The following is a 25,761-nucleotide window of genomic DNA, read 5'->3' on the forward strand; positions in this document are numbered from 1 at the left end:
ATCTCATTTATAATGAAATGGGTAGCTTTATCCTTTCATAAGAAAAAAATTAGAGAAAATATATTGATTCAGGAAAACTTGGCTTATTAGGCAAATCATCGGGCCTTGCATAGTAGGCTGAGAAGTGCGTTCTGGCTATTAGGTACGACATATATATATATATATATATATATATATATATATATATATATATATATATATATATATATATATATATATATATATATATATATATATATGAGGTCCAGTTATGTCAACTTGTGAGCGTGTTCTAGGAAGTACCCTGAAAAGCTTCCGTGTGCGTATTCAGGTGAAATGCTTTCATCCGGTTTCCTGGAATGTTTGAAATGCACGAGGAAACAATTTGCCGCAAGAATATTTAAACAGCTGGTGAATATGTGAATGTTTCTCTTTTGTTCCTGTTTGTTATTAATGATCATCGTTTTGTTGGATTCTTTATCTTTGTCTATCAATGTTCTCCTCGTCTCTCTGACTTCTGAATCCGGTTAGTAGGCTTTGAGTTTTTCGTTAAACCTAGAAAATTAGGCTGCATATTGTTTTGGGGACCATTGAAGCTTCTTCGCATTTGTGTTACGTGGCGCCCAACATGTGAGGTGATTCGATGAAATATCTATACCCTAAAATTGACCATTGAGTGCTGTCCGGGGCTGGGTTAAAGGTCTCACGACTTCCAACCTTTTTATACAGTCAGTATAGTCTAGTGGTATAGTACTGGATACGCTAAGGTGCATGGAGCCCTTGCTGTCTGTGTTCGAATCCTTCATGGGTAAGGAACATTCACCATTATATATATATATATATATATATATATATATATATATATATATATATATATATATATATATATATATATATATATATGTGTGTGTAGAGAGAGAGTCCTGAACAATGTTCTGGACTAAGGTACACGTGCTGGTTGGTCAGTCAGCTTTTGTGGCCGTGGCCTTAACAACACTTCAGTGGTTGATAGGCCTTAAGCTCAACTCCAAACTTGCTGGTTGACCAGTAAGTTATTGCGGTGGCCTTAATAACCCTGTAGTGGTTACTAGGCCTTAAGTCCAACACCAAAAACAAACCCCAAAACAGAAGCAAAACAGAAGTATCCAAAATAATCCCCCTGGATTTCCGCTGATGACGTCACAGTGACGTTTCTCTCACTCTCACTCATCATATATATAACACGATATTGTCCTTAGGTTAGGTTAAGTTGCTATGGGTGTGTTTAGACTAGCAATGACATGAATATGCTCATGTCATTGATGTCTGTTCTCAGGTCTTAGACCCTACTCTCACAGCTTTGTTTACCATTTGAGCGTTCGCAAACACAAGATCCGGGTTAATTCCACGAACGGCAGCTTCATGGCGCCACACAAACAGGATATGTACGGTAATGGTTGCTCGTATTAAGTAAAGCCGCCTCGGCTCGTAGTTGTTTGCATGGGTTACGTCATTCGTTTAACCCTTTACACAGAGGTGAGTACAGGAGTAGAAGACTTCCGACTCCTGTTGGTAGGCTGAGAGCTTTTCCTTCCCATAGCTCATGATAAGCCTTATACCCGCTAGTATTACACACAGGTGGGTACAGGAGCAGACGACACTACTTGCAACAGTTTCACACTCTGATCTAAGTTATAATATTCCTATTCTGTGTTTCCTTTGAAGTTGCCATGCCCTTCTTAAACTTGAGATAACCCTACTCATCTACTTCTCTAATAATTTTTTCATACACAGCACGAAAGGTTTCGGGAAAATCAAGACATATAATATTGCAATCTCCTAAACTATCAGCAGCTTCAAATATGCTAGAAAATAATGAGAGCAACTTTGTTGAACACGAGTCAAGTTTCAGTCATACCTGTAGCCAGAAGTCATATTCTCTGGCAGACGCAAGCGGTGGTCCTTCCAAGACTGAGCAAAGAAGATGTCTGCCACGTATGTCTGTGTGGAAGACTCGGAGGGTTAATATATGCCATATATGTCTGTGTGGAAGACACGGAGGGTTAATATATGCCATATATGTCTGTATGGAAGACTCGGAAGGTTAATATATGCCATATATGTCTGTGGGAGAGACTGACGATTAATAAGTGCCACGCACATATACGCAGTTTGTATATGTAATCATTAATATATATATGTATATATATATATATATATATATATATATATATATATATATATATATATATATATATATATATTAATGATTATGAGTCATAAAGGTCACTTTACCCATATTAAAACCCAATAACATGACCTTTATGGTTATCTTCACTCTGACTCCCTCACTACGATATTCCAATACAGAGTCGCGATACAGATATCGCCTCCTGGTGATATCTCCCAACCCAAGGACGGTATCTTCTGCCGTGTGGCAGATAGCCGATTTCCGGCGGAGGAGGAGGAGGAGGCGGTGAGGTAGCAGTTGGAACACGTGAGAGAAAACATGTCTAAGCGCTTTCGTGGAAATACGTCACCAGTCGGAACATTAATTTCTTAACAGATGTACTAAAGTCACATTGAAACGAAAGGTCTATGATAAAAATACAAAGGCAAAATATTCTAAAGTGAATATGTTACGTAGTAATTTGTTAAATAGACAAAATCTGCCTCGAATTGGCCATTAGGCTTTCCGCAGTCTTATACATATTTAATTTTTTACAGTAAGCAATTTTAACGTGAATTGAGAGTACAGAACACTTTCTTAAGCCTCATCCCTTTGTGTGTATTTTACCTCAATAAACTTATTTCAATTTCAATTTCAATTTGTTAAGACCCGAGGCGCGCGCCCAGGACTCTGCCGGAGTGTCCTCTCTGGTCAGCAATGTAGAGCTTGATTATCTGCCTTGATTACTGCACCCGGCCCTCTGGGTTACCTTAATGAGTTGTGCAGCGTGTAGCGAGGTGTATAGTATAGTTAAATACATAGCAGGTCGTGTGGAGTGTGTGTGTGTGTGTGTGTGTGTGTGTGTGTGTGTGTGTGTGTGTGTGTGTGTGTGTGTGTGTGTGTGTGTGTGTGTGTGTGTGTGTGTGTGTGGTGAAGATTTTGTGTGGTGAAGATTTTGTGTGGTGAAGATCGTGTGTAGCAAAGATCGTGTGAGGCCATTTATGTTTAAATCAAACTATCTCATAAAACTATCAAAACTTCAGTTCTAGGAGGACCCCGGAGGCCCTAGACCGACAGTCCTCAATAGGCACCTGGCCAAGAACGTATAATTTTCCCATTAATATATATTATAATTTATAATATATAAATTATGAAAGGAATCGAAAGTCTGCACTTAAGCTTATCGGAATTCCCCCCCCCCCTTAGGGGCCAACTTCGGACCTTCATGCATCTAACAACAGCTGCCTAACTCCCACGTACCAATTCACTGCTAGGTGAACAGAGACACTAGGTGAAAGGAAACGTACGCAACGTCATTTTTCCAGCGTCTTGAGTCGAGGACGTAGACCACTGTGCCATGCATGTAGCTGCACTAGTTTGCGTGTCTGGCGTGTATTCGACCACATTTGACTCCTGCCAACTGTGGCATGATGACAGACGGCCTTCAGGAAGAGGATAGAGGCTGTAAGCGGATTGAAAGCGGGCCCTAGGGACAGCGGGAGGTCTTAACAAGCGGAATTGGAGGTCTCGAGAGGCATAAAGAGAGGTCAGGTCCTTCGGAAGATCAAAATCAAAATCATCCGAATAATTTCCTCAAAATCCGTATAATTTGTAATCTGTGAGGGAGGAGGAATGGCGGAAGAAGTGAAGCGCATCACTGTCCATTATATATTCCAAATTACAGTAATTTTCAAGCTCTCTAAATAAAAAAAAATGTAGCTCGATTCTACAGGCATAAATAGTAAATGCTCATAGTAATAGACACACACACACACAGACATATACAAGCACACCAATTCTTTTATAATTCCCTTCTAGTTCCGTTATCAAAATTGTCTCCTCTATTTCTCTGAATTTCATCCCCCCCCCTCTCTCTCCCTTGCCATTTCCCCTCTCCCTCCCAAGCAGGAGGGCTGGCAGGGCTGATATTGGCATGGTTGTACGTCCGGCCGCTGTTTTGCGGGAGACGGTTCCGTAATGGGGAAACTTCCTTTTAAAAGAGTGAGGTTTTGTGTGCTGTTGTGTTTGTGGGAGTATCGGTGTGTGTGTGTGTGTGTGTGTGTGTGTGTGTGTGTGTGTGTGTGTGTGTGTGTGTGTGTGTGTGTGTATTCACCTATTTGTGTCTGCAGGTTCGAGCATTGACTCTTGGATCCCGCCTTTCGAGCCATCGGTTGTTTACATCAATGACTCCGATCCTCTTTCCATATCATATCTAGTTTTAAAATTATGAATAGAGTTTGCTTCCACAACCTGTTCCTTAAGTGCATTCCATTTTCCCACTACTCTCACGCTAAAAGAAAACTTCCTAACATCTCTGTGACTCGTCTGAGTTTCCAGCTTCCACCCATGTTTCCTCGTTCTGTTCCTATTCCGTGTGAACATTTCATGTATGTTCACTCTGTCAATTCCCCTGAGTATTTTATACGTTCCTATCATATCCCCCCTCTCCCTTCTTTTTTCTAGTGTCGTGTGTGTGTGTGTGTGTGTGTGTGTGTGTGTGTGTGTGTGTGTGTGTGAGAGAGAGAGAGAGAGAGAGAGAGAGAGAGAGAGAGAGAGAGAGAGAGAGAGAGAGAGAGAGAGAGAGAGAGAGAGAGAGAGAGAGAGAGAGAGAGAGAGAGAGAGAGAATGTGTAGTAGATATGTAAGAGGAAAACATGTCAGGCGTCAGTATATTAGAAAACCGACGATTTGAAAGGCGGGGTCCAAGAGCTAAAACAGCTAGATCTTGCAGGTACAAATAGTAAATACTCACATACACCATTCCCCCCCCCTGCCCAGGTCAGCCTCCCACCAAGAGATTACACACCACATAACACCATATAACCTAGAATGGGATTTAAGTTCCGCAAAATTGCAGCTTGATTCAGCGAAGGGAAGCAAGACAAGGATATACCTAAAGGCCCAGACCGGTCGTTATGGTCGAGATTCTTGGTCGTAAATATCACATTAGCGTCTTATTGTTTTCGTGGTTCCGACCGTAGAGAGGGGAAGAGGGAGAAGAATTTAAAAGTGAGGGGAGGGTGGGAGAGAGAGGAGAGGGAAGGAGAGAGAGGGGAGAGAGAGGGGAGGGAGGGAGGGAGAGAGGGGAGGGAGGGAGGGAGGGAGGGGAGGGAGGGAGAGAGAGAGGGGAGGGAGAGAGATAGGGGAGGTGGAGGGAGAGAGAAAGATAAGAGGGAAAAGAGAGAGGGGGGAAGCCTCAGACACAGGGGGGGGGACTGTTTAGTATTACCATGTAAATTTACTCCGCCCTTCTGAAATTGCCTGTTCTTCACTCCTGACCGGTGAGGCAGGAACTCCTCCTCCTCGCCTCTTCCTCCTCTTCTTACCCATCTTGAGCCTTTGGTTTTTGGTTTTGCAACATTTCTTTGTTATTCACCAAGATATACACACTTGGATGTGCTGAGGGTCGAGCCTCAGCTCCTAAGTCCCGGCTGCAGAATATTTCAGTTCTCTCGGGATTCTTTTTCTGTTTCTGTTACGTTATCGTCTTTTAAGTTAGATTTAGAAACTTCTAACCTATTCTAATTAGTTTCATATACAACATTGAAGATCTTCGTGGTGTGCCTGGGGTTTGTTAGTGAGTCTCGTTCATATCGTGTGTGTGTAATCACCTAGACAGCTAGGTGATTACACACACACACACACACAGTCAATGCTCAATCCTGCAAGCACAAATAGGTGAGTACACACACACACACGCAGACTAGACTATCGTGTAGAATACACCTAGCAACACCTAGAGTGTAATCCTTTGCTCAACACAGCTTAGGAAGGAGTCACGTTCCAATTACAGTCCGGGCGTGAGTCCTTTGACCCGGGGAATGGTTCCTTGGTGTGTGTGTGTGTATATACTTTGTATGACATAATACACACATAGTTGTGGACACCGTCTTTATGAAGTGCTCTAATAGTAATAATTACCTTCTACAGACCAAACCCCCAATTCAGCCTACTGCTGAATCATTATCCTACTACCAGTTGTCTAGTAAGTGATTGTCGACGGCAGCAAAAATTAATACAAAACACATCATTTACAACTTTCATTTGTGGAGGGATTATATCCAGTTTAGTGTTTCATTACAGTTGACTTTACAAAAGGCCAGCAAGATCCCCACTCCTAATATACAGGAGTGACTGGGTAGGGCACAAAACCTAATGCATAGTCAAGTAATCATCATAGAGAGTTAAGCCTAGACAAAATCCATATAGGGGGCAGCACTTTAATTCACTAATTACTCACGAAATAAATTAATATTAATTCCTTCTTGCTGATTATTAGACTAAAACAAAATAAGGACAGTAATAAAGAATACTGCATATACTCAAAGGTCTCCTTGAGCAATTAGTTTCATTCTCGACTCATAATTATGGATCCCGGGTTCGAGTCCCGGGTGGAACAGAAATGGTTGAAGGGAAGGGAAATATGAGAAAGCGCCAAGCCATTACGCCTATATAGCACTTGGAAGGGATCAAGATAAGGATTAGGGAAGGGACGGAGGGAAGGAATGGTGCCCAACCACTTGGACGCTCGGGGATTGAACGCTGACCTGCATGAAGCGAGGGATTTCTTTTATTTAATGCCTCTGTCCACCTAACAGTAAATTGGTATCCCTTGAGTTAAGCAACTATTGTGGGACTGCATTCTGAAGAGGGTCAGTAGTTCGACCTTTGGGGAAGGCGGGACCTCAATACAAAATTGATTACTATTACTTATGGTGGCCGTAGCGACGAGCGGCGCACGTCCTACCTCGGTGAATGACGGCACACGACTAACCCCACAAATAGGGAAACATCTGACGACCCGATCTATTTGTTGCCACATCTATGTTTAAGTCCAGCTATTTACATAACTGCTAAATAAATTCACTAAACCATAATCAACAGACTCCACATACGTACACAATAATTATCATACCAAACAGTTCCACAATACATTGTACTTATTTGAATATAATGCTAGCCAGCTGATGGTTTTAAAACCAAATGAAGACATTGGCAACATTGTACCTCTGTCATCACAACAACATCCGTCACTAGGGATTACAACCACAAGGGCATACATCTCTTACAATGAATTCTTTCACAACACTTTCCTAAATCACCTGGGAACTATTACTATTATCATTCGAATTAATATTAACTTTACAAATCTCATATTACTCAGCCGTCACTATCCATATAAACTCTGGGTGCTTGTATTTCCTCTAGTTTACAAAGACACGATTTAAAAATGTGTAGATTTAATATTTACCTATTCATTATTTACGCTTTTCTGCCATAGTGCAATAAGTATTAGAATCCATTCACAGGTAATTAATTTTACATTACATAATTTAAATTATGTAATAATTACAGCCTAGCCTCTAAATTGCACATGGGTCTGGCTATCATAATAAAACTGCCTATTTTTTTATGTTTAGTACTAAATTTGCACATTTTATCTTGGCAACGTCTTAATATTAAGCAACAATTGTCTGTTGCAAACAGTTAAAGATGCACACGATGTTCTGCAAATTCTAAACACGCTATATAAATAAGGTTTGAACTGAGGCCTAGTCCATAACTGAAGCAACCTATTCCCACAACTTTACGGAGAGATTCGACAAAGAATTCCAAAGACACACACACACACACACACACACACACACACACACACACACACACACACACACACACACACACACACACACACACAAACACACACACACACACACACACACACACACACACACACACACACACACACACACACACGCACACACACAAGAGGCACTGAACTACAGGCCAGTGTCCTTGACTTGTATACCATGCAAGGTGATGGAGAAGATCGTGAGAAAAAACCTGGTAACACATCTGGAGAGAAGGGACTTCGTGACAAATCGCCAACATGGATTCAGGGAGGGTAAATCTTGCCTTACAGGCTTGATAGAATTCTACGATCAGGTGACACAGATTAAGCAAGAAAGAGAGGGCTGGGCGGACTGTATTTTCTTGGATTGTCGGAAAGCCTTTGACACAGTACCGCATAAGAGGCTGGTACATAAGCTGGAGAGACAGGCAGGTGTAGCTGGTAAGGTGCTCCAGTGGATAAGGGAGTATCTAAGCAATAGGAAGCAGAGAGTTACGGTGAGGGGTGAGACCTCCGATTGGCGTGAAGTCACCAGTGGAGTCCCACAGGGCTCTGTACTCGGTCCTATCTTGTTTCTGATATATGTAAATGATCTCCCGGAGGGTATCGATTCATTTCTCTCAATGTTTGCGGACGATGCTAAAATTATGAGAAGGATTAAAACAGAAGAGGACTGTTTGAGGCTTCAAGAAGACCTAGACAAGCTGAAGGAATGGTCGAACAAATGGTTGTTAGAGTTTAACCCAACCAAATGTAATGTAATGAAGATAGGTGTAGGGAGCAGGAGGCCAGATACAAGGTATCATTTGGGAGAGGAAATTCTTCAGGAGTCAGAGAAGGAAAAAGACTTGGGGGTTGATATCACGCCAGACCTGTCTCCTGCAGCACATATCAAGCGGATAACATCAGCGGCATATGCCAGGCTGGCCAACATACGAACGGCATTCAGAAACTTGTGTAAAGAATCATTCAGAACTTTGTATACCACATATGTCAGGCCAATCCTGGAGTATGCAGCCCCAGCATGGAGTCCATATCTAGTCAAGGATAAGACTAAACTGGAAAAGGTTCAAAGGTTTGCCACCAGACTAGTACCCGAGCTGAGAGGTATGAGCTACGAGGAGAGACTACGGGAATTAAACCTCACTTCGCTGGAAGACAGAAGAGTTAGGGGGGACATGATCACCACATTCAAGATTCTGAAGGGGATTGATAGGGTAGATAAAGACAGTCTATTTAACACAAGGGGAACACGCACAAGGGGACACAGGTGGAAACTGAGTGCCCAAATGAGCCACAGAGATATTAGAAAGAATTTTTTTAGTGTCAGAGTGGTTGACAAATGGAATGCATTAGGGGGTGATGTGGTGGAGGCTCACTCCATACACAGTTTCAAGTGTAGATATGACAGAGCCCGATAGGCTCAGGAATCTGTACACCTGTTGATTGACGGTTGAGAGGCGGGACCAAAGAGCCAGAGCTCAACCCCCGCAAACACAACTAGGTGAGTACACACACACACACACACACACACACACACACACACACACACACACACACACACACACACACACACACACACACACACACACACACACACACACACACACACACACACACACACACACACACACACACACACACACACACACACACACACACACACACACACACACACACGCACACACACACACACACATAACAAAGTAATTTGCGTATTTCTTCACTTTTGTGTAAACAGAGACGGCCCGAGACAGCCTCACTACCAGATCTCCTCGTGTCCAGCCTGTAACGATTTCCTTGAGATAAGTACCATCGTTAGCAAGATTTTCCGGACGGAAGAAAATATCTCTATTACTGCTAGAGTTAAACTGAGAGGAACGGGAGCTTAATGAGCCAGTTTGCTTGTGAATGGCCTGTGCTTGCCTAGTTGTGTATAGGAGGTGCGAGATGTAGCTCCAGGGCCCCGCCTCATAACTATCGTACCTGGAGCTTTTACATCTCCCAACGTTCCAGTACTCGGTCATATCCTCCGGTTTTGGCAGTACTTAAAGTAATGATGGCGGACCAAAGTATATACACAAAGAAACCATATTAATGTGATGTATCAATGAACAAATCCACATGAGCCTTGATGAGGGTTCGACGCTATGCGGTGGGTGTTCCCAGACGCGATATAGTCAACAGCAGCACGACATGGTCAAAGAATTGTAACCTGGAGTGGTACTGCACCCACACGGGTCCCGAGACGTCCACTGAAGCCTAACCAGGGTGTCACACCATTCCACCAAGCACTCGGGCTCTGCCATCAAGTAGCTCTACCTCAGACGCCACTCTTTCAAGGAGGGTTCTAGTTCTAGGCTAGTCCCAAAACTAAGAGGCATGAGTTACGAGGAAAAGCTGTGTGAAATGCACCTCATGTCGTTGGAAGACAGGAGAGCTCGGGGAGACATGATCACTACCTACAAAATTCTCCGAGGAATTGACAGGGGTAGATAAAGATAAACTTTTTAACACGGATGGTACGCGCACTAGGGGACACAGATGGAGACTGAGTACCCACATGAGCCACAGAGACATTAGAAAGAGCTTTTTCAGTGTCAGAGTAGTTAACAAATGGAATGTATTAAGCATTGATGTGGTGGAGGCTGACTCCATACACAGTTTCAAATGTAGATATGATAGAGCCCAATAGGCTCAGGAACCTGTACACCAGATGATTGACATTTGAGAGGCGGGACCAAAGAGCCAAAGCTCAACCCCCGCAAGCACAACTAGATGAGTACAACTAGGTGAGTATACACCCACCCACACCCACCCACACCCCCCCACACACACACACCACACACCCCCCCACACACACACACACACCCACACCCCCCCCCACACACACACACACACCAGCTATGAGAACCATCAGACACTTTAAGCCAGCCACTCGGAGCCTACACCGGCCCAGGCGCTGAACACCTTCCCAGACAGGATGACTACCAATAAATTACCCTCCAGCTCCTTGTAAAATATTCCCGCCGCGCATAAAGCCAGAGGCGTGATTATGCGGCACCATGAACCTCATTGACTACCCAATTACCTTAACCATGGTGGGCGGTGGTACCATCCCGTCTTTATGCCCAATACGTCGTCTTCTTTACGGAGTCCACCAATCCGTTAAAAATGCCGACGTATTAGTGTAAATAAATGCACTGCAATATTGATTTTTTTTTCGTGTCTCGACCTATAAATAGTCTCTTGCTTTCCTCTGTCTGTCAAGTAGAGTTTTGTGCCATGTAGGGTGCGCTGAGTTAGAGAACTTAACACGTAGGGTGCGCTGAGTTAGAGAACTTAACACGTAGGGTGCGCTGAGTTAGAGAACTTAACACGTAGGGTGCGCTGAGTTAGAGAACTTAACACGTAGGGTGCGCTGAGTTAGAGAACTTAACACGTAGGGTGCGCTGAGTTAGAGAACTTAACACGTAGGGTGCGCTGAGTTAGAGAACTTACTTAAGGCTGACCTCACAAGGAAAGTCTCACCTCTCAATGTTTTAGATTTAGCTACTCAGAACGAAGTGTCCATGTAGCACGGGCTATGGTGAGCCCGTAAATACCTCTCAAGAGAAGTCTCACCTCATGGGAAGTCTCAAATACCCCAGTACCCCTCCCCATCCCACCCCCCTCTCTCTCTCTCTCTCTCTCTCTCTCTCTCTCTCTCTCTTTCTCTCTCTCTCTCTCTCTCTCTCTCTCTCTCTCTCTCTCTCTCTCTCTCTCTCTCTCTCTCTCTCTCTCTCTCTCTCTCTCTCTCTCTCTCTCTCTCTCTCTCCCTCTGTCTCTCTCTCTCTCTCACTCTCCCCTCCCCCCTACCTCCCTCCACCTACCATGGAGTTCTCGTTGATGGAGTCTATGCCCATGACGGTGACGTGAAAGTAGACTTTGGTGGGTCTACCTTCCTTCTTCGGAGGTCTCATCTTGTCGTAGTCCTTCGGGTTCTCTGGCAGGAGGTCCTGGAAGGTCAGCACGCCCTCAGACCCGTCCGTGCTGCTGTGGGACCAGGGCACAGGTGTCAGGGCACAAGTACACACACACACACTTACACTTATGTCAGAAATGTTGGCATTAGTGTCGTAGGAAAGTTGTTCAGTGTCTTAACCTTCCCATATCTCATTTGTGGAGAGAAAATATACTGTCTGTCTGCCTGTTGGGTCTTATACTAGATGAAAGTCTGTCTGTTTATCTGGGTGAGAATCTGAATACTGGATTTTATGTCTGCCTATGAGGGCAAGAATCTGTCTGTCTGTCTCACACCGGCCTGTTTCCCGCTTCCCTCTGTATTTTCCTGTTTGCTTGGCTCAAAGACAGGGAAAAACTAGCTTGCGTATATCTGCTTGACAGACGGAGGAAGATAGGAAAGACTAACAGGATAGGTGAAGGGGTTATCCTAGGAGGTATACTGACCTGGCCTGTGTGTGTGCTAGGATGCTTGCTAGGACGATGCTTAGCAGGAGGCGAGGAGGACCTAGCAGCCTCCATGTCCCACTACACAACATCTTCGCTCCTCGTGTCTGAGTTAAGCTCTTGGATGGGCCCTTGGCGGCCCGCTGCCGGGGCTTGGAGGGCGCTGAGAGGCTGAGGGGCGATGAGAGGGCTGTTATTGGTCCCAGAGAGAGAGAGGGGGCGCTGTGAGTTGTGTCTCACTGTAGAGAGTGGTACGGGGAGTCTTGTGTTTCCGTGTAGACGGGGCACTGAGATGTGTGTTTCCGTGTGGAGGAGGTGCTGCAACAGCTGAGAAATCGGTTATTTTACACTGATAGCTCTGGCACTGGCTGCTGAGAGAGTTGCTAGGGAGACTGCTGAGAGAGCTCCTAGGACGGCTGCTGAGAGAGCTCCTAGGACGGCTGCTGAGCTGCTGGGAAGGCTGCTGAGAGAGCCAGGAAGAGCTGTGAAGACCAGAAGGTGACGTCCTGAGGAAGAAAGAACCACAAGTTAAGCAAAACATTAAGGAAGAGTATTGAAGCAATATAGTGGGATCGAACTTGCGTCTCTGGTCAGTGCCAGGTGGTCACTGTCTCAGTGGTCAGTGTCAGGAGGTCACTAGCCAGTGCCGATGATGAAGATTAAGCCATCCAAGAAGTGGCACGGGCATGAATAGCCCGTAAAGTCAGTGCCAATTAAGTACCCACTGACTAGTTTGGGGTTAACTGTCCCTCTCCACCCACCCCTCCCTGTCCCCCACCTTTACCCTCCCTCTCCATCCCTTCCACCGTCAACACCCCCCCCCCTCCCTCCCTTAATACCCCCTCCTCCTTTCCATCCTACCTCTCCCACCCTCAATACCTCTCCCTCTCCATTTAAGTGATAATAAGTAATAAATGTACTTACACAATATACTGTATCATGCGTTTAACACACAAACGTGTGTAAGGATTAAACTAAACTAAACTCTGTGTTGAGTTAAACACAGGCTACAGTTAAGGATTTGCGCCCAGTCAATCCTCCCCGGCCAGGATACGAACCCATGACAAAGCGCTCGTGGAACGCCAGGCGAATTTTTTTTACGTATACTCCACACTGAGGAGGTGGGTGTGGGGAGAGAGAGTTTGTAAACAAGGAGAGAGAGAGAGAGAGAGAGAGAGAGAGAGAGAGAGAGAGAGAGAGAGAGAGAGAGAGAGAGAGAGAGAGAGAGAGAGAGAGAGTTTGTAAACAAGGAGAGAGTTTTAGAGAGTTTGTAAACAGTTTGGTTTTTGAAGAAGCGTGTCCCCTTGTAACTAGGACCACATGTTAACAATTATTCCTGTATAGTCTGTAGAATTGGGAGGCTGAGAACGGGACAGAAGGGCCGACATTTCACAGGAAGATGCTTGGGATTAATCCTGTTGTCAGACTGTCACTCACAATTTCCATTACGTGTAATATTCGTGATATTATTCAGGGTCTGATCTCAGTTCCTAAGTCAGGTGAACGAATTAAATACGTGTGTAGGGGTGTAGCTGTGTGTGTGTGTGTGTGTGTGTGTGTGTGTGTGTGTGTGTGTGTGTGTGTGTGTGTGTGTGTGTGTGTGTTTACTATTTGTATCTGCATGGTGCCTTTCTAACCCATCTACTTTTCCTCCATTATGTCTACTACATATTTTTCTCTCTAACACACACACACACAGACACACACACACAGACACACAGACACACACATACACACACACACACACACACACACACAGACACACACACACACACACACACACACACACACACACACACACACACACACACACACACACACACACACACACACATACACACACACATACACACACACATATACACACACACACCCAGGAAGCAGCTCCGTAGCAGCTGTCTAACTCCCAGGTACCGATATATTGTATGTTGAAGACATTTAATGCAGCATGACTGCTTATATTTGAGTCAAGAGATGGTGGCACAAGAGTTTGTATTGACGGGTATAAGAGCAAGAGTTAAGGAGGGTTCAGCTCCTCTTATGGTTCCAGCTTAACTATATTGTTCCACATTCTCGCAAAATGGCTAAATAAATGTAATTCTATTTATACTTTAGAAACAATTTCCATTTAACTAGTAACCTCTGGCGGCCAAATATACTTTACACTAAGGAAAAAACCTAATTACCATAAAAATATAAAGTTATAAAAAAGACAGTTATAATAAAAACTGCAAATTATTATAAAAAGTCCAAATTATCACAAAAATCAAATTATCCAAACAAAACCAAAATGGTATAAATAAATAACGAATTATCCCAAACGAAGAATTACCATAAAACACACACCATCAAAGCGTTGTTTTGTTCCGCTTGCAATTTGTATGTAAATAGGATCGTTGTCCAGGATTAACCTAATTGAGTTAATGAGAACAGTTACAACTGTCACTGGTCAGCGACGCACGGCGAACACAAACTACCAGTTTGATGCTCGTTGTTGGGGACAAGAAGCCTGGACTTTAGTCTAGTATCGAGGTCCCCTTCCCCCCTGTAGTCCAACTACTGATCTTCCCCAGAATGCAACCCATAACAGTTGCCTAACTGGTTGGGTTGAGGCTCATTGATACTACCGCAGACCCGAGAACTGCTAGTGTCCTGTTTCAACGCCTCAGTGTGGCGATCCAGAGAGGGAACACCTGTTGTGTCCTCGGCTCGTGGTAGGAAGCAGAGGAGCTCCAAGAGATCAATCAATTTTAAGTATTCATTGTATTCACAAATGTACAGCTTGTAACTTTTAAAATATCAAATAAAGCAAAACAAAAGACAAAGAAGGGGGCGTCGAGGGACAAATTAATATGGAAACTACATTAGAGGGGATCTAAAAATTCTCTCTAATGATTTGTGTGCTTTTCTCCGAGGCTAGGGATCCCTTTCTGGCAGCCAGAGGCGGTTCCCCGTATATGTCATTACTAAACAAATGGGCCACCTGTGAGACTCGTGCTTCGGTCCTTCCTGTCCCCTTGTCAGTCCCAGGACGCACTTGATAATGCTCCAGGATGACAGAGTATTGGATGTACATCTCTGGTGCGCCCGCACCTGGATTACTGTATCCAAGTATAGAGACCTCATCTTCAGAAGGACATAGCTGCTCTGGAGAAAGTGCAACACCGGGCAACAGAAGTCATTCCAAAGCAAAGTCAACTCGCATATAAGGAACGGTTGAGGGCCACTGGGCTAACAACGCTACAACCCTGGCAAGGCAGAGCGGATCTCATTGAAGCTTTTAAATTAATGGAGAATTTGGATAATGTTGATCCGAAAAATGTCTTCTAAAGGTCAGATGTAACACAAACAAGGAACAACGGTTTCAAGCTCAACAAGCCACAATGTAGGACTGAGAACAGATGACTTTTCACCCACAGGGTTATAAACCCATGGAACCGCTTACCCGCTGAAGCCGTAAATGCCCAAAAACTTAAATTATAAATTACTGCGGGAAAAGATCATCAAGACAAATGAGGATATCTTCGACAAGCCGCCGGCTTCCTATTTTCGTCGAAGCCACTAGTGTTAGTATCCCTCAGGTAAATTCAGGTAAATAAGGGAGGGAGACATTGTAGAGTAGTATACTGTATCCAGGTTGTGGATATGACGTGTAGTAAGAGTTAAGTTCGGTTCTCATAACACGTGTGACTAAGTCCTTTATCTTACAGAACTCACGTCTCCGGACTTAGCTAAGTCCGGGACGTGAGTCCCAACTAAACTATTGGGACTCACTATAATTATTATTATAATAATAATAATAATAAAAATAATAATTGATATGCGGTATATTGTAAAAATAATTCCTTAACAAATATTGACATAATATCCGGATTTTAATTAAAAAAATATTTTTGTATCTGGTATATTGATTTTAATTATTGGCACTGTTAATTAGGATATATAATAGAGGGGCAAAGTTGGCACCAGATGATGTTACGACAGAGATGAGGCTGGCACCCCCCCCTCACTGAACACTGTACCCCCTCACACTGAACACTGTACCCCCCCTCACTGAACACTGTACCCCCTCACTGAACACTGTACCCCCCCTCACTGAACACTGTACCCCCCTCACTGAACACTGTATCCCCCTCACTGAACACTGTACCCCCCTCACTGAACACTGTACCCCCCTCACTGAACACTGTACCCCCCTCACACTGAACACTGTACCCCCCTCACACTGAACACTGTACCCCCCCTCACTGAACACTGTACCCCCTCACACTGAACACTGTACCCCCCTCACTGAACACTGTACCCCCTCACTGAACACTGTACCCCCCCTCACTGAACACTGTACCCCCTCACTGAACACTGTACCCCCCCTCACTGAACACTGTACCCCCCTCACTGAACACTGTACCCCCTCACACTGAACACTGTACCCCCCTCACACTGAACACTGTACCCCCCCTCACTGAACACTGTACCCCCCTCACTGAACACTGTACCCCCCTCACTGAACACTGTACCCCCCCTCACTGAACACTGTACCCCCCTCACTGAACACTGTACCCCCCTCACTGAACACTGTACCCCCCCCCCCAATGAACACTGTCCCCCCCTCACTGAACACTGTCCGCCCCCCTCACTGAACACTGTTCCCCCCACTGAACACTGTACCCCCACTGAACACTGAACACTATACCCCCATTAAACGCCATTTGAACTCCAAGATACTTTCTAAGACATGACTAACTTCGCTACATTTGTAACAAGGAAATCTTACACATTTGGTGTTTGGCCGAACCTCGATATAACTTCTTAATATTCGCTAATGAGTAATACCGACGTAATGGGACAGAAGTCACCAAGAATTTACGCAACCCCCTGACGAAACCTGTACATCTTTCTAAAATGATTGTTTACGTTTATTTTGGACAGTTTATGAGTTCCGAAAATTGTCTATAACAATAATAACCTTGTCGTGTAAGGTTTCGAAGGTCGTAAAATATATAATATGCACAGACTTAGGTGTCATGTCGGAGGAAAGATAAACAGGTTTCGTCATTAAATGCTTCATGAATCGACCAGTCGACCGTAGGCGCTGTTTCAGCAGGTTTGTGGGTCGGTGTGAGGAGGGCTGAATCGGAAAGAGTGAGAGCAGGAGAGAGAGAGAGAGAGAGCGAAAGAGAGACAGAGAGAGAGAGAGACAGAGAGAGACAGAGAGAGAGCGAGAGAGAGACAGAGAGAGAGCGAGAGAGAGACAGAGAGAGAGAGAGAGACAGAGAGAGAGAGAGAGACAGAGAGAGAGAGAGAGAGAGCCCAAGGCGAGAGTGCAACACTCACCACAGACAACAAAGGCACTGGTCTCGCCCGACGACGTTTTCATCCAGTTATGAAAAATGAAGAAAAAGTGGATAATGGAACTAAAAATAAAAAATAAATGTAAATACAGAAGAAGTCTTTAGCATGACAGTGTGTGGGGCTGGGAGGAGCAGGAGAAGAGGGAGCCACGACACATTAATCAGCAAACACAAAGATGGAAACTGAAACACATCATAAACAGGACGGTGGGATCGAAGTAGCGTCCTGAGGTAACCCTGGACGCAGCTTCGATCCCACCGCCCTGCTCCAACAATTTACTCGTAGATCAATCACGCTATTGTGGTGTCCTTGTGAACTTGTCACAATCTCCTCAGATACAGATAAAGTGACGATGAATTAGTTGATGTTGTTGTTATCACTAATACTACATCTACTTCTGTTTCTACTTCTACTACTGCTGCTACTACTACTCTCTTTCTGACGCTAGTCTTTTCTCTCTATTTTTGTTTAACTAAAACTTGGGTTCGGTTGGATTCATTGCTTCAGTTGAAGCACCTAGTGAAGCTGCAAGCAAGAGCTGTTATCCTGTCTCAGCTCATCTGTAGCCTAGTCCTAGACCCTAATTTGTTTCATGAGATTATTATTTGAATCCAACTAAGTATTATATAAGGAACAGGTATCTACTGAAACTACAAGAAAGAGCTGTTATCCTATCTGAGGTTAACTCGCTTCTGCTCTCTCTCTCTCTCTCTCTCTCTCTCTCTCTCTCTCTCTCTCTCTCTCTCTCTCTCTCTCTCTCTCTCTCTCTCTCTCTCTCTCTCTCTCTCTCTCTCTCTCTCTACCTCTCCTTCTCTCTCTCCGGACTTCCACAGTAAATACACGTATTGGCCGGGACCAATTACCACAACCAATAGGACATAAAGTGGCCCAAATGTTTCCCATCACCCCAAACGTGGCAGCACAATGTACACAACTGTATACAAATATACAAGTACGAAAAACGGGGCTCGAAGCCTGGAAAACACACCAGGTATTAAAAGCCGGAAACTGGAAATATCAGCGTCTTTCTCCTGAGCATCCTCCTCCATCTCCTCAGAATCATCTCCCTGTCCATCTTCTCAGCATCTTCCCTCACTCATCTTCTCAGCCTCCCTCATCTTACCTCTCATCTTACCTCTCGTCTGAAGAGGTTAAATAATTCTCATCAGCTCATTCAACATTCAATAAATTCATCTTACAGTCAGCCGTACACATGACAGCTGACCTTACAGTCACGCGTCAGCCGTACACATGACAGCTGACCTTACAGTCACGTGTCAGCCGTACACATGACAGCTGACCTTACAGTCACGCGTCAGCCGTACACATGACAGCGCTATACAACACATATATTAAACTATTATGACAGGTGGGCAATATATAATTTATATCATATAATTGCTGGCCGGACGCATGAGTGCATGACAAACATTAAATACCAGTTGGTAAATTTGTTATCATTGATTTGCAGCATATTTAGAAAGATTATGCTGTGAATGTTCAGCATATTGACAGACCTTTGATAAATATTATGTAGTCAGTTATAATATCTAGATAATATATATATATATATATATATATATATATATATATATATATATATATATATATATATATGTGTGTGTGTGTGTGTGTGTGTGTGTGTGTGTGTGTGTGTGTGTGTGTGTGTGTGAATAATAACATTTTATTTCAAAGTTTCTTTCACCCTGAATGTTCCTGTAACCTAGTAGTGAATAGGTACCTGGGAGCTAGACAGCTGTTACGGAGCGGCTTCCTGTGTGTGTGTGTGTGTGTGTGTGTGTGTGTGTGTGTGTGTGTGTGTGAGAGAGAGAGAGAGAGAGAGAGAGAGAGAGAGAGAGCTGCATTTGAAAGAAACAATACCTTGTGTGGAACAAACCTCTGCTAATGCAAGGAAAGTCAGAAATCCTAAAGAAACTCATTTTCTGGAGGTAACTGGTCCACTGACCCGCAGATATTCACTTAAGGTGTTCTGCCAAGAAGGAAGGAAAAGCACTTATGGTGGTGGTGGTGGTAGCGATAGTGGTAGTTGTGGTGGTTGTGGTGGTAGCGATAGTGGTAGTTGTGGTGGTTGTGGTGGTTTTCTTGATACTCTCTCCAGGTTTAAAAGCTTATCCTTGTTCACCCAATCAATTCCTCTCAGTATCTCGCATGTTGTGATCATATCCCCCTCTTATATTTCATCTCAAAAGGGGAATCAGAAGCTGTACTGGTATCACTTTTCACAAAGCGTTACAATTCTGGCTGGACTGGTCAGCTGGGCGTCAGGAAAAATTCAAACTCTCATTTTTAGACATGCATTTAAAAACAGAGGTTACTGTTGTGTGGTACTAACAGTAGTTACGGAAACGGTAACAGTGATAACAACAGTATCAATCATTCTAATGAAGAGCACACAGTAGAAGGTCTGGTCTTTGATGAAGGAGTGATGGAGACACGACGGACAGACAGACAGACAGGCAAACAGACAGACAGACAGACAGTTAGATATAAATAGATTCATTCACTCGGCCAGAGAAACAGACAGTCATGGAAAAATGCAGACAGACAGGACCACAGACGGATAGACAGGGTCACAGACAGATAGACAGGACCATAGACAGATAGACAGGGTCACAGACAGATAGACAGGACCATAGACAGACAGATAGACAGGGCCACAAATAGATAGAAAGATTCACAGACAGATACTCAAGATTTGATGCAGAGAGACAGTTTCACAGACAGACACTCATAGGAAAATGCAGATAGAGCCACAGACAGAAGGTAGGGAAACAGAGAGATAGAGCCACAGACAGAAGGTAGGGAAACAGAGAGATAGAGCCACAGACAGAAGGTAGGGAAACATACAGACAGAGCCACAGACAGTTAGACAAGGGATACAAAAAGACAGATATATATACTCCCGTCGAGACAGAAGGACAAATCCACAAAGAAGTTGACAAAGAAAGCTAACTTGACAGAAATACAGAGGCAGACCAGCACAAAAGACAGACAGCTGCAAGACAAAAGATTTAGAGAAAAAACGTTTAAAAGTGTTTTTCCTTTCAAATATGTCGTCTGGACTTGTACTTTCATCTTAGTTCGTAGAGGTTCTCAGTCACTTGGACCCCCACCAGAGCAGGAGGTAATTAATGCCCGGATGAAGAGAGTGTGTGTGTACGCTCCTAGTTGTGAGCACACACACACACACACACACACACACACACACACACACACACACACACACACACACACACACACACACACACACACACACACACACTCACACACACACACACACACACACACACACACACACACACACACACACACCATCCCCTATGGCTCCCCCTATCACCCATGGCCTGAATTTCCATTTCAGATAAATTCTGCCAAAGTCCGGCCAATCAGCGTCCAAAATACGACCGAGAATTATTGGGTATTCTGGAATTAATTGCCTCTGGTCAAACGTCAACTGTCAGCTGGTCAAATGTCAACGGACGGGTGGTGGTCAGGTGTCAGCAGACGACAACATTGCCAGGACATTTAGGTGAGTACATGTATGTTAATCACCTCACCGAACACGCTGGACACAGATCCATCTTTGACACTTTAATTACAAACATTAACTACTGAATCATGCAAATCCATCCATATAAACAAGGAGCTAACGAACTGCTACGACGGTATAATGTGATTATCCTGGCCTTAACTGTCCTAATATCATTGTTGTAACTGTCAATATTGAACTTGTTTCATTTGTTTTCATATAAATTCACATGTTTTTATATACTTTTTTATTTGAAAAAATGCAAATTTTTGAGGAGAGGAAATATGGCAAGGTAGAATGTGTCCGGGTCTGTGTTAGTGGCTGCGAAGGCTCTCATTGGCTGGGATCTCTTCCCCCGCCACAAATAAGAACATATCCTTTACTCTGATTGGTTATTGATGAAGCAACATGTGACGTCACAGCCGCCTTTCCTCTCTTGCCACATGTAAATTTATATCAAAACTTTCAACTTCGTAGTACGATCAAGGAAAGTTGTAAAAACATGGTTAAAACGTTGTAGTTACGTTGTGTGTGTGTCACTGGTTATATGTTCGACTTAAACACTTTTGAATAACTCTGTGGAAATCAGACCTCATTTTAGATTTCATAGGAGATGTTGGGAGCCACAATGGGGCGGAGTCTTCTTAAAAATGGACAATGGGGCCAACCACGACCTGCCTATGACAGTTCCCTACCACACATGTGTCATCCTGAAAAGTTGGATGGACACACACACACACACGCACACACACACACACACACACACACACACACACACACACACACACACACGCACACGCACACACACACACACACACACACACACACACACACACACACACACACACACACCACTCCAAACTCTTCCTACGTGTGTGTTAACATATTCCCACCTAGGGAAGCACAATCCGAACCTGCTTCCCACTTTAAAAAAATCATTCGCCATCAGAGCTGCCTGTCGACCCCTCGTCTCTACCCCCCCTCCCCACCCTGTGGGGGTCTACCCTGTGGGAGCCCACTCTTTCTGTGTGTGGGGGGGGCGGGAAGGGTTTATCCTCTCTGTGGGGTCAGACTCCCTGTGGGAGTTCACTCTCTCTGGGGGTTAAGTCTCTCTGTGGGGTCCATCTTCTCTGTGAGGGTTCACACACTCTCTGTGGGGGTCCACGCTGTGGGGGGTCCACTATGGGGGGCCATGGAGGTCCATCCTCACAGTGGGGTCCACCCTCTTTAGCGAGGTCCGCTCCTTCTTTGTGGGTTCACACTGTGGGGTCCACCATCTTAGTGGGGTCCACCGTCTTAGTGGGGTCCACCGTCTTAGTGGGGTCCACCGTCTTAGTGGGGTCCACCGTCTTAATGGGGTCCACCGTCTTAATGGGGTCCACCGTCTTAATGGGGTCCACCCCTTTCAGTAGGGATGTACCTCCTCTATGTAGAGGTGCCCAACCGCTTGGGCTGGACGGTAGAGCGACGGTCTCGCTTCATGCAGGTCGGCGTTCAATCCCCGACCGTGCAAGTGATTGGGCACCATTCCTTCCCCCCCTCCCGAAACATTAAATAGTTTTCCAGAGGAGTCCAGCGGTATACCTTGTATATTGTAGAATTAAGCAGTATACATTGTGTACTGTAGAGTTAATAGTATACATTGTCGACCATTGAGCTCAGCAGAATACATGTAATTGGCCGCTTGAACCGGGCTCCGAATTCAAACACATTTTACTGTATGTCTATTTATCTATCCTCTCTGTGTGTCTCTATGTTTGTCTATCTTTAAAACAAAAAATATTTGTGGTTCTTCCTGTTTAGTGGTGTATTTCCTTTTTATTATTCATAATTTCTCTTCTGTCATTTACGTTAGAATTTGTAGTTCTGTTTAATATGTTTTTATCGTTTTCTTTTCCATAAGGTCGTAATCTACTCCGTTGACTGCTGTTTCTTCTCTGTTTATGGCCGTTTATTGTCTTTGTCGTTTTTTCTGTTATCCTTCATTCTCTGCATTATTCGTTCTTCTTTCATCAGTCTTCCTTGTCTCTTCTTTCATTACTCTTCCCTTTCTCTTCTTTCATTACTCTTCGTTCTCTAATCTTTATTTTCTTTCATTACTCTGCCTTCCCTCCTGATTCTCTTCTTTCATTACTCTTCCTCGTCTCTTCTTTCATCTGCTCATCAGACGTGTGTGGCCGCTCGTTACGCGTCACGCCAGGTCGTTAGTGAGGTAGTTCCCCCACCTCCAAGTGGGCTGTTAGCGGCACCTCTGCTTGCTACGGTCGTTTCGAGCGCGTCTAATCACCTTGTTCGCTCGCGGCTCGTCGTATCGAAGCTGATGGGCTGTTGGAAGTGATGGGAACGACTCTATGTTCTTCAGGTGTCTGTCAGTCCGTCCGTGAGTTAATCCTTACGTCCTAAATACATTATTATACACTAATTCACGCAGCCTATTCATTACAAGGAACAACAAACAAATACATAAAATGTATTTTGTGGTGTTATTGATTTATGTATGATTTGTTCCTTTTATGGATTTGTTGCATTTTAATATACAAAATACATTTTAATATACAAAATACATTTTAATATACAAAATACATTTTATACAACATACATATTAGTATTCAATATACATATTATTAATTCACAATATATATTAGTATAGAAAATACATATTGTTATACAAAATACAGTTGATCTTAACTTAGATAATATGTATACCTTTGAGTATATAATTCAATTTAGTTTTATAAAAATTATTAATTTCTGTATATTTGTAACTGATTAATTCACAAAAAAATGTAAATTATGTTCACACAAAAATATAACAATAGTATACAATCTGTCATTATATTTATATACTTATAATGAGTATAATGTGGTCCTTTATACGTGATAATCATACATTAAGAATACAGAATATTCTATAATAGTTACAGTTGTATTATTCTATTGGTGGATACAAAATAGAAGACAAGATACATATAACAGTTTTTACTCATCTATTTTTATATAGTGTTACATAAGCTTTTCTGCAAGTTATATATTTATAATACACAATTGACAGACAGAGACGTGTAATGTGTATATTTGGTAAATATGAGAAGAAAGTAAAAATCATACAATTATAAATTCAGATTTTGAACCAAAATAAAGCCTAAATTAATCGAAATTTGTGAATCAATCAGATTAAATGATTAACCTGGATTAACCTCACTTTGAACAAGTCGATCATGTAACTGGGATTTGATTTCAATAGGATTTACATTGTTTGTCAACAAGCCTTTTCTTTTAAACCGGTAATGCCTTGATAATGTTAAATGTCGAGCTGTTGGTATCCCTGCTGGCTAGTTGTTTCAGTACACCCTATAGTCCTGCTATACCATTATTTACCTGAATTTACCTGAGGGCCACTAAGACTCTAGTGGCCTCGACGAGGACAGGAACCCGGCGGCTTGTCAAAGGTCCCCCCAGCAAAACAAAATGTATATATTTTGATTATATGATTATATGTACATCAATCATTCCTAAACTGTATTTCCTAACAATTTGGTTGATATTTCCGGCACAGTTTGAGTACCCAATGGAGCGCCTCGAGGGCTTAACACAACTTATGAGGATTATTAGATGGGGTGATTCCCAAAGGTTATCATTCGTTTGTGAGTTATTTCTTCAAGAGTTGTTGTGGACGTGAGGCCTGGCAGGAATGTTGTTGTTGTTGTTGTTATAGATTCAGATACTTGGAACATAACAGTTTCAAGTAGCACGGGCTATGGTGAGCCCGTTTGGACTTACCCCCTGGCAGGAGGCTGTGATGAGAGCAAGAATGGACCGGGAGACTAGTATGAGCCAGGCCAGGAGACCAGGACACGTCAGGAATTATATTTATTTATAATTATTAAAATTATTAAAAGCAAGTAGGAGGAGGAGGAGGGTGGAAGGCGGGTAGGAATAGGAAGCTTGACTGATGGCGGAGGAGAAGAGTATGATTATGATAGAAGGTAGAATGGAGCAGTTAGAGACTATAGTCCTTGCAGCTGTGGTGGTCTCCACTTGACCTGATTGACAGAGAGAGAGAGAGAGAGAGAGAGAGAGAGAGAGAGAGAGAGAGAGAGAGAGAGAGAGAGAGAGAGAGAGAGAGAGAGAGAGAGAGAGAATCAATCATCAAACTTCCCCAGAAGAAAAACAGACTGATTGCGAGAGGGATTGGGAAGAGCATTTGATAATGAGGAACAGAACCAATGACGACTTCAGATTGATGCCCCCAACGCTGATCGAGTCTCGCTGGGTGGAGGCAACTGGTACACACACACACACACACACACACACACACACACACCTTAGGGGCCTCGTAGCCTGGTGGATAGCGCGCAGGACTCGTAATTCTGTGGCGCGGGTTCGATTCCCGCACGAGGCAGAAACAAATATGGGCAAAGTTTCTTTCACCCTAAGTGCCCCTGTTACCTAGCAGTAAATAGGTACCTGGGAGTTAGTCAGCTGTCACGGGCTGCTTCCTGGGGTGTGTGTGTGTGGTGTGAAAAAAAAAAAGAAAAGAAAAAAAGGTAGTAAACAGTTGATTGACAGTTGAGAGGCGGGCCGAAAGAGCAAAGCTCAACCCCCGCAAAAACACAACTAGTAAACACACATACACACACACACACACATACAC

The 25,761-nt window shown here is 43.7% G+C and overlaps 1 protein-coding gene across 3 annotated transcripts in view; it reads right to left on the reverse strand.

Moving 5' to 3' along the window:
- LOC123759622 (glycine receptor subunit alpha-4) overlaps positions 1 to 25,761 on the reverse strand; it is a 64,801-nt gene that overhangs the window by 17,982 nt on the left and 21,058 nt on the right. For 2 of the 3 annotated variants that reach the window (XM_069316866.1, XM_069316852.1), the window contains exons 2-4: positions 12,206 to 12,711; positions 11,629 to 11,791; positions 1,877 to 1,959 (exon numbers count right to left, since the gene is read on the reverse strand). In XM_069316866.1, the coding sequence (XP_069172967.1) occupies positions 1,877 to 1,959; positions 11,629 to 11,791; positions 12,206 to 12,297 (338 nt within the window). In that variant the 5' untranslated portion in view covers positions 12,298 to 12,711. The remainder of the gene's footprint in view (positions 1 to 1,876; positions 1,960 to 11,628; positions 11,792 to 12,205; positions 12,712 to 25,761) is intronic. The other variant, XM_069316858.1, reaches the window with a different exon arrangement.

This window comes from Procambarus clarkii, chromosome 8 (genome assembly GCF_040958095.1).
Source record: "Procambarus clarkii isolate CNS0578487 chromosome 8, FALCON_Pclarkii_2.0, whole genome shotgun sequence".
Lineage (NCBI taxonomy): Eukaryota > Metazoa > Arthropoda > Malacostraca > Decapoda > Cambaridae > Procambarus > Procambarus clarkii.